This window comes from Bubalus bubalis, chromosome 5 (assembly GCF_019923935.1).
Source record: "Bubalus bubalis isolate 160015118507 breed Murrah chromosome 5, NDDB_SH_1, whole genome shotgun sequence".
Classification (NCBI taxonomy): Eukaryota; Metazoa; Chordata; class Mammalia; order Artiodactyla; family Bovidae; genus Bubalus; species Bubalus bubalis.
The window spans coordinates 131,380,649-131,389,847 of NC_059161.1; the positions used below are offsets into that span (position 1 = coordinate 131,380,649).

Sequence of the window (9,199 nt, forward strand, 5' to 3'; positions counted from 1 at the left end):
TAATGTAATGAGTCCAAGGCAAGGTGTGGATGGATGGCTAGTTTCTACGGAGTGTGTATGTGGATCACCTGTTTCTTGGATCATGTCTTCAGTGGGAAAAGGAAACAGATCTTTTTCCTCAGCCTTACTTGAACCTTTGTGTATACCAGAGTAGTACAACAGGTATTGAAAACTTCTGATCAAAGGTCTTGAAATTTTCCTCTTGAATTTCTTTGTATTAAACTGAATTTTCTTTAAAGAACATAGTTTTAAGTTGTTGGTATCAGTGGTCTAATTTAACACTTGCATTGAATGTATGGTTGAAGGAAATGTGAATCATGTTTTTTTAAAAAAAAAAAAAACACAGTGGCAAAGTGACTTAACTGATCATGCATGCTCCCCACTCCTGAGGGACTATAAAATCATAGTTTATATAGTTATTTTACTTACTGTGTTAGCTGACTTAGTGTCTACATACATTTCTAATATTGATTGGGTAAAATTAGAAAGGATATTTATTGAATCCAAGGATTGCAGTATGAATTTGAATCATTCATGCATTTGAATTATTGTAATGATTTTCTTTCTTGAAGTGTTCCATGTAAAAAATATAATAAAAAATATACATATTTTAAAATAAAAAAAATAAACTAGCCATAAGCATATAATAATTCTTTCATTAGTAATGCACGTCTCTTACTCTGTCAGACTTTTTTTTTTAATTTATTTATCTATTTTAATTGGAGGAAAATTCCTGGGGTAAAGCCTCATGAAAATTTTTAAACTATATGTCTACCACCTTGATTAAAAAATTAAAATTAATCTTTATGTAGTAAATAATAAATTTAGTGTGAAGACGAATTGGAAGTTAGTATTCTCCTAAATAAGCTGAGAGGAGCTGCATTTGGGGCGCTGAGCGTAAGCTGGGCCAGTCCACCTGGAGCCACGAGCCTCTCCCGTGCAGGCAGGCACTGAGAAGGAGGCCCCTGGGACTCTGTTGGGTACAGACTTGGGCCATCCTATCGAGGGCCACTTGTGATGGGCAAAAAGGGCAGGTGACCAGTTCCTAGGGATGTCAGGAAGGAATGGGCAAGCAGAGCTCAGGCGCTAATTATAGGAGCCAAAAGAGGGGGGAGACACCAAATTTAGAACCCTAAGAAAACAGATGCTCATGAGTCAGTGAGAGCACAGGGGCAAGGAGGAAACAAATGCGGCCCAGACAGGAACCAGGAAGGGAGCACGCACCCAGGTCACACCCGCCCCCGCAGGTATATAGAGGCTCCTGGCCCAGGAGGCCCCACACTGAGCACCTTCTCTCTCTCCACCTGCTCCTCTGACCTACCCCACCCTCAACCCACCAGAACCATGGGCTGCTCTGGCTGTTCCGGAGGCTGCGGCTCCAGCTGCTGTGTGCCCGTCTGCTGCTGCAAGCCCGTGTGCTGCTGTGTGCCAGCCTGCTCCTGCTCCAGCTGTGGCAAAGGGGGCTGTGGCTCCTGTGGGGGCTCCAAGGGGGGCTGTGGCTCCTGTGGCTGCTCCCAGTCCAGCTGCTGCAAACCCAGCTGCTCCCAGTCGAGCTGCTGCAAACCCTGCTGCTCCCAGTCCAGCTGCTGTGTGCCCGTGTGCTGCTGTGTGCCAGCCTGCTCCTGCTCCAGCTGTGGCAAAGGGGGCTGTGGCTCGTGTGGGGGCTCCAAGGGGGGCTGTGGCTCCTGTGGCTGCTCCCAGTCCAGCTGCTGTGTCCCCGTTTGCTGCTCCCAGTCCAGCTGCTGCAAACCCTGCTGCTCCCAGTCCAGCTGCTGCAAACCCTGCTGCTCCCAGTCCAGCTGCTGCAAACCCTGCTGCTCCCAGTCCAGCTGCTGTATCCCCGTGTGCTGCCAGCGCAAGATCTGAGATGCTGAGCTCAGACCTCAGGTGGTTCTAGCCAGTCCCAGCTCCCTGACTGTGAGCAGTGACACGTCCAGACCCCAGGGCACACTCCATCTCTCCAGGGTGGTGAAGTCTGAATCTCCGGGACCAGAGATCCTGTCCCACACTCCCTGATGGAGAAGGGCTTCCCCTTGTCCTGCTTGAGCCATCTGGGGATTCGCTGCCACTTTCAACCCATGAGAATCTCCCTCCTTGGCAGCTGAGTTCCTCCATCTGCAGGCTGCTCAGGGACTAAGCCACAGAGAACCCACCCCTCATCCTCTGATGGGCACAGAGCTGTTCTAACCATCTGCTGGCTTCTTGCTGCTCTGCCCTGGTTCTCACATAACCTCAGGGCTGGTGTTGACCTCCCAGGGCCTGGGGCCCAGATCCACCAAATAACCCTCCCCTCTTCCGTGACTCCACCTCCTTCTGATCTCGGTCTAGCAAATCCTACTCTGGGCTTGTGAAGCTGCTAAATAAACAGACTGTCCTCAACAAAGCTTGTCTCACTGTGATTCTTTTCTCACAGCCTTTCTCAGGAGAAACGTTTCTAAACGTCTGGCATAGCATCAGTGGTAGTGGAAACCAGAGTGTGTTGGCAATATTTGCTGAAATTTATAGTATTACATGTAGACCTTTCCTCTCTCTCTTTTTTTTTAAATTTTTGTTTTTTTTTTAATGTGGACCGTTTTTTGGTAAGTCTTTATTGCAGCTGTTGCAATACTGCCTCTGTTTTATGTTGTGTGGGTTTTGGCCGCAAGGCGTGTGGGCATCGAACCCGTGCCCCCTCCACTGGAAGGCGAAGTCTTAACCACGGGACCACCAAGACGTCCCACAGGCAGACCTTTTCATTCTGTGCATTGAGTTCTCATTATTTATTGGGAGGAAAGGATACTGTAAATTCACAGATTTTGTTGAAATAGCTGGTTAACACAAAATTATTTATCAGAGGATGGAATTAGCCACCACCTAAAACTGAATGGCTGACACTTGTTTATATGACTTACGATACATTCTCTGGGTGGATGGAAGGGGACTCCAGACAAACGGTAGCGATGCCTGTGGGGTCACTGTGACTTGGCGCTGGGGTTTTGTTATTATGTCATGACAAACAGTCAGGACACAAAATATGAGAAGCATGTGGTCAAAACCATGTGTGGCCAAGAGACAGATGAGCTGATGTTTCCTTAATGTTTTATTTTTAATTTTAAAAATTAGTAAGCTTTTTAAAAATACGCAGATCTGGGACACTGTGAGCACTCCTTAGTCTCATGAAAATACACTATCCAGATGTTCTTAAGTCACATGAAGAAAACAGATCACATCAGGATTTCCTGGTGGTCCAGTGGCTAAGACTCCATGCTCCCAATGCAGAGGGCCCAGGTTCGATCCCAGGTCAGGAAACTAGATCCCACACTCTGCACCTTAAGACTTGGTGTGCCATGGCTGAAACCTGGTGTGCCACGGCTGAGACCTGGTGCAGCCATGGCTGAGTCTTGGTGTGCCACGGCTGAGACCTGGTGTGCCACGGCTGAGACCTGGTGTGCCACGGCTGAGACCTGGTGTGCCACGGCTGAGACCTGGTGCAGCCAAATATATAAACATTTAAAAAATAGGTCACATAGAACCCCCTTGCACAGTCAGTGGGAATGTAAATCGATAGGCCACTATGGAGAACTGTATGGAGATTTCTCAAACAACTGTGACGAAAGCTATCAACCCAGCAGCCCCGCTACTGGGCACACACCCTGAGAAAACCATAACGTGAAAAAGACACATGTACCCCCGTGTCTGCTGCAGGACCTGGAGGTAGCCTAGATGCCACCGGCAGATGAATGCATGAATGAAGAGGTGGCGGTACATACACACAGTGGAATATCACTCAGCTGTAAAGAGGGATGACTTTGAGTCAGTTCTAGTGAGGTGGACGAACCTAGAGCCTGTTATACAGGGTGAAGTCAGAAAGAGAAAAATAAATACTGTATATTAACACACATACATGGAATCTAGACAAACGGTACTGATGAGTGACCCTAGCGGCAGGGCAGGAACAGAGTCGCAGACATAAAGAACAGACTTGTGGGTGCAGCGGGGGAAGGAGAGGGTGGGTGAGCTGAGAGAACAGCACTGAAATACACACGCTGCGTTCGTAAGACAAGGAGCTAGCGGGAAGCTGCCGCACAGCACAGGGAGCTCGGCTCAGGCCCTGTAACGACGGAGACGGGTGGGATGGGGCTAGGTGAGCGGGAAGGCCGAGGGGGAGGGGACGCAAGCATGCGGGTGGCTGAGTCGCCTTATACGGCAGAAACCAACACAACATGGTAAAGCAACGATCCTCCAGTGACAAATAGAGTTTTTAAAGAACGGATCATATCAAGTCCAGCGTTGGATGTCAGGGGAAAATCACTTCCCTCATTTTGCCAGATACAGGACCGCAGGCCTCAGGAAAGAGCTTGCCCCTACGTTTGGTTCTCCAACTACGCTGTGTGTCCAGGACTGCTGACGTTGTCAACACCAAGAAGAGCTGGGACAGAGCCTGAAACCTTTTGTGAAAGTCACTCTTGTCTCCCATAAACTCAGAGTTAGGAAAATCCTTGCAGAGTACCAGAGAGGCCCAGGCCAAGAACCCTGGCAGGAAACACAAAGACTGCACAGCCCATCACCAAAAGGGCAGTCTCTGCAGACAGGACTGGTGTGTTCCAGGGGCAAGGCTGATGACCACCACCCAGTATCATTCACTGGTGATCACCATCAGCCAAACATTCCCGCCTTGTGGGGAGGGATCCGTCTAAGAGGGGGAAAGAGTCTTTCAACCATGGCGCTGGGACAGCTGGAGACCCACATGGCCTTATTCCACACCATACACAAAAATTAACTAGAACTGGACCCGAGAAGGACTTCCCTGGTCGTCCGGTGGTTAAGAATCCACCTTGCAGTGAAAGGTGCAGAGGCTCTGCCCCCGCGACCACGATCCCACATGCCGTGGACACTATGTCCGCCCCGCGACCACGATCCCACATGCCGTGGACACTACGTCCGCCCCCGCGACCGCGATCCCACATGCCGTGGACACTATGTCCGCCCCGCGACCACGATCCCACATGCCGTGGACACTACGCCCACACACCACAGCTGGAGAGCAGTTCCCGCGCCACAGCTGAGACCCAAGGCGGCAATCAACAAACAAACCAATCTCAAAATTAGACCCCAGACCCAAATCTAAGTGCTCAGACTATGGAACTCTTAAAAGAAAACATGGGTGTAAGTCTTCACGACCTTGGGTTTGGCGAAGGATTCTTAGATATGACACAAAAAGCAAAGCAATAGGGAAAAAAATGGATAAATTGGACTTCATCAAAATTAAGAACATTTGTGCTTCAAAGAACATCACTATGAAAGTGAAAAGACAACACAGATTGGAAAAAATGTTTGCAAATTACATGTCTAAAATGGGCCTTTATGTGATCTATACAAACTTCAGTCTGTCTGACGGTGATTGCCAATGATTTGCGCTCAGGAAATTAGAAATAGAAAGAAACTTCCCCAAATTGATAAAGAACACCTACAAAAAACCTACCGGCAACATCACACCTAATGGTAAGAAAGTCAAAGCTTTCCCACTAAGATCAGAAACCAGGGGAAAATGCACTTCTCTCTCACCACTGCTTTCCAGCACCACGCTGGAAGCCCGAGCTAACGCACTAAGACAGGAAAAGGAAATGAAAGACATACAGATTGGGAAGGAAGAAATGAAACTGTCCTTGCTCACAGATGACATGAGCATATGTGTAGAAAATCCAAAATAATCAATAACAACAACTCCCAGGGACAGAACTCCCACCTGTGTTCCCCGCCTCTTGTTTGCAGAAAAGTTCTAGCCTCCGAGGTCTTCCCTGAGTTCCAAAGGGCAAATCAGAGAAGTGAAAAAAGCAGAAACAAAGGCAAATAGTCAAGCAAGACACAGTAATAATAGTTTAGCCATAAACTACTTCCTCCTCAACAGCGGTAGATAATATCATGAGCCACATCCTGGAGCTGTTTTGCAGATACTGAAGCCCCCAGCAGGTGGAAGAAATTAAGTGCAGGCTGCCCACAAGCACAGCTGGAGCCATAAGGGTGATGACCGAGATTCTTCAAGCATCGCCCTATTACTTCACCGGACTGCCTCTCTCAGAACTGTGCACGAGCTAGTCGCCCACCCTGGGACCCTCTCCCTCACGCTGTCTTTAAAGACCCTTCCCCCTGGAAATTCCGACAGTCAGTGGTGAGGACTCCATATGCTGTCACTGCTGAGGGCGTGGGCTCAATCCCTGGTTAGAGAACTAAGATCCTGCAAGCCATGGCTATAAATACATAAATGCGATTTGAAAAAAAAAAAAAAAAAAAGCCCCTTCTCTGAAAGCCACGGGGGAGTTCAGGTCTTCTGAACCTGAGCTGCCAGTTCTCCTGGCCTGGTGCCTGCAGTAGACTCGGCGCGTCCTTCCGGCAGACTGTGTCAGAGACTGGCTGTGTCGTGTAGACACGGCGCGTCCTTCCAGCAGACTGTGTCAGAGACTGGCTGTGTTGTGTGTTTGGTTTTGTAACACCTTCTTGGGACAGCAGGAGCACAAAGGCACCTGCAGGGAAGTGGGGGTCTGGGCTTTGTTTGGGGCCCCACAGAGAGAGCAGCACACACCTATGAATGGCAGATATTGCATTCTAGAAAATTCCAGAACAGCTACGAATTCCGGAAAGTTCTTTCCATTTATAACTGCAAAACAAAATCGCAAGAGATCAAATTTAGAATCATGGGAAAGGAGATGGTGGACAGAGCCAATGAGAGGCCAGGGGCAAGCAGTGTGTGTGCACAGACACACACACACACACGCACACGCACTCGTGGGCCCTGGAGAAATGCACAAACAGGAAGTATTAATAGGAAGTCAGCATATGATCCACCTGTCCTGGCAGGTATATAAAGGCTCCTGGCCCCAGAGGCCCCACACTGAGCACCTTCTCTCTCTCCACCTGCTCCTCTGACCTACTCCACCCTCAACCCACCAGAACCATGGGCTGCTCTGGCTGTTCCGGAGGCTGCGGCTCCAGCTGCGGGGGCTGCGGCTCCAGCTGCTGTGTGCCCGTCTGCTGCTGCAAGCCCGTGTGCTGCTGTGTGCCAGCCTGCTCCTGCTCCAGCTGTGGCAAAGGGGGCTGCGGCTCCTGTGGGGGCTCCAAGGGGGGCTGCGGCTCCTGTGGGGGCTCCAAGGGGGGCTGTGGCTCCTGTGGGGGGTCTAAAGAGGGCTGTGGCTCCTGTGGCTGCTCCCAGTCCAGCTGCTGTGTCCCCGTTTGCTGCTCCCAGTCGAGCTGCTGCAAACCCTGCTGCTCCCAGTCCAGCTGCTGTGTGCCCGTGTACTGCTGTGTGCCAGCCTGCTCCTGTTCCAGCTGTGGCAAAGGAGGCTGCGGCTCCTGCGGGGGCTCCAAGGGGGGCTGTGGCTCCTGTGGCTGCTCCCAGTCCAGCTGCTGCAAACCCAGCTGCTCCCAGTCCAGCTGCTGTGTCCCCATGTGCTGCCAGTGCAAGATCTGAAGCTGTGACCTTGAACCCCCCACAAGGGACTCCAATCTGAGCTCCCATGGCTGTGACCAGTGAGACACCAGTATCCTCAGAATGCAGAGTCTCGTGCATCTTCATCAGGAAAGGCACCACCTGAGACTCTGGATCCTGAGCGCGCTGCAGGCCACCTCGTGCCCCCGCCCCATCTTGGAGCCCCTCCCCAACTTGCCGTTCTCACCTCTGCTCTTGTATCTGCAACTTATCCGGGTCTGAGCCAGAAACACCCCCCACTTCCCTCACTGGCTCCAAGGACCAACTAGTGCTCTGGCTGCCAGAGACCTGCCCGCCTCCCCGTCACCTCTCTTCACCACCTGTAACACCTGAGCTGTGTGGGCTCAGGACCCCCAGGAGGTCGCTAACACTCCCCCGCCCTGGGATTGCCCAGGACCCCCAGCCCAGCTCCCTTCCTCCCTGGACCTTGCTCTCCAGCACCTGCTCTCTGCTCCAGACCCTGAAGAACCCCTAAATAAACACGTTCTCCAACACCAGCTGGGGCTCACTGTGATTCTTTTTTACTTGCTCTGTAGACAAAACACTGTAGAAACACCAGTGGGAGTGAAAACTGGTGAAGTTTCGTGACATTTACAAATGTTGAACTCAAATTCCCTTTTTGAGAGATGCATTTTCTCAGAATGTGTCCTAAGGGACAATTCCTGGTTATTCCCCAGAAACACATGATAAGGCTATGAGTCAGATTATTATTCACAGAAGCGAGAACTCGGGCGGTGTCTGCAAGTACAGCGAGTGTGACGCAGTGGTTAAGTTTCCCATCCCCAGGCGGGCACCAGGCCGAGGGCACGGACACCTGTGTGCCCTGGCCACCTGAAAGGATGGCTCTGGGGTCAGGAGGGATATGGCCTTCTCTCAGCTGTGCGCCCTCGGGACCTTAGCAACGCTTCTCTTTCATTGCTTGGCTGGTGCTCTGTTCTGCTCTGACGCAGTCGGGACCAGCCTCATAGGAGACTCTGAGCTTATCTCGTGAGCATTTTTAAACTACACATTTATTTTGTTGTTGCTCAGCCACTAAGTCATGTCCGAGTCTTTGTGACCCCATGAACTGCAGCACGCCAGGGTTCCCTGTCCTTCACTATCTCCCAGAGCTTGCTCAAACTCACATCCATTGAGTCGGAGATGCCATCCAACCATCTCATCCTCTGTCATCCCCTTCTCCTCCTGCCTTCAATCTTTCCCAGCATTAGGGTTTTTTCCAATGAGTCGGCTCCTTATATCAGGTGGCCAAAGTATTGGAGCTTCAACTTCAGCATCAGTCCTTCCAATGAATATTCAAGGTTGATTTCCTTTAGGATTGACTGGTTTGATCTCCTTGCAATCCAAGGGACTCTTAGGAGTCTCCTCCAATACTACTGTTTGAAAGAATCAATTCTTCAGTGTTCAGCCTTCTTTATGGTCCGGCTCTCACATCCGTACATGACTGCTGGAAAAACCATAGCCTTGACTATATGGACTTTTGTTGGCAAAGTAATGTCTCTGCTTTTTAATATGCTGTCTAGGGTTTTCATAGCTTTTCTTCCAAGGAGCAAGTGTCTTTTAATTTCACATCTTGTTGATTCAAAGATATGGTTTAAAATAACACATAAATGATGAAAGAAATGACCCAGATCTTCTAAATAATTCCTAAAGGAAGGCATTCTAGACATCGGAACTCATGGCCTCTCAGAAGAGAAACATCTCTGGTTCTCAGAGGCTGCCAGCCCTCACTGGCTCCAT

The 9,199-nt window shown here is 50.0% G+C and overlaps 1 protein-coding gene across 1 annotated transcript; it reads left to right on the forward strand.

Annotated features, from left to right (window-relative positions):
* Positions 1-6,913: 6,913 nt before the first annotated feature.
* Positions 6,914-7,444, forward strand: LOC123465826 (keratin-associated protein 5-8-like). Its single transcript, XM_045165871.1, has one exon. The coding sequence runs from the start codon at positions 6,932-6,934 to the stop codon at positions 7,442-7,444; it is 513 nt and encodes a 170-aa protein (XP_045021806.1). The 5' UTR covers positions 6,914-6,931.
* The last annotated feature ends 1,755 nt before the right edge of the window (positions 7,445-9,199 follow it).